The sequence below is a fragment of the Buceros rhinoceros genome, unplaced genomic scaffold (genome assembly GCF_000710305.1).
Source record: "Buceros rhinoceros silvestris isolate BGI_N320 unplaced genomic scaffold, ASM71030v1 scaffold24283, whole genome shotgun sequence".
NCBI lineage: Eukaryota > Metazoa > Chordata > Aves > Bucerotiformes > Bucerotidae > Buceros > Buceros rhinoceros.
In genome coordinates, this window is record NW_010405719.1 from 31,729 (window position 1) to 32,007 (window position 279).

General features: G+C 71.0%; 1 protein-coding gene across 1 annotated transcript in view; it reads left to right on the forward strand.

The window, feature by feature from the left end:
- Nucleotides 1-243, forward strand: part of STK11 (serine/threonine kinase 11) — a 31,802-nt gene extending 31,559 nt beyond the window's left edge. Inside the window, exon 9 of the mRNA XM_010133853.1 lies at nt 15-243. Within this exon, the coding sequence (XP_010132155.1) occupies nt 15-223 (209 nt within the window). The 3' untranslated portion in view covers nt 224-243. The remainder of the gene's footprint in view (nt 1-14) is intronic.
- Nucleotides 244-279: the final 36 nt, after the last annotated feature.

Consider the following 279-nt stretch of genomic DNA (forward strand, 5'->3'; position numbering starts at 1 on the left):
CCCTGCCCTGGCAGGACAGGTGCCTGAGGAGGAGGCCGGGCAGAACGGGCAGAGCCGCGGCAAGGGGCTGCCCAAGGCGGTGTGCATGAACGGGACGGAGACGGGACAGCTGAGCACCAAATCCAAGGCCGAGCGGCGGGCGAGCGCCTCGTCCAACCCCTCCCGCAAGGCCTGCTCTGCCAGCAGCAAGATCCGCAAGCTCTCCACCTGCAAGCAGCAGTGAGGGGCCCCCGCTCCGCACAGGTACGCGGGCAACCCGGGTCCCGAAGCGGGGCGGCA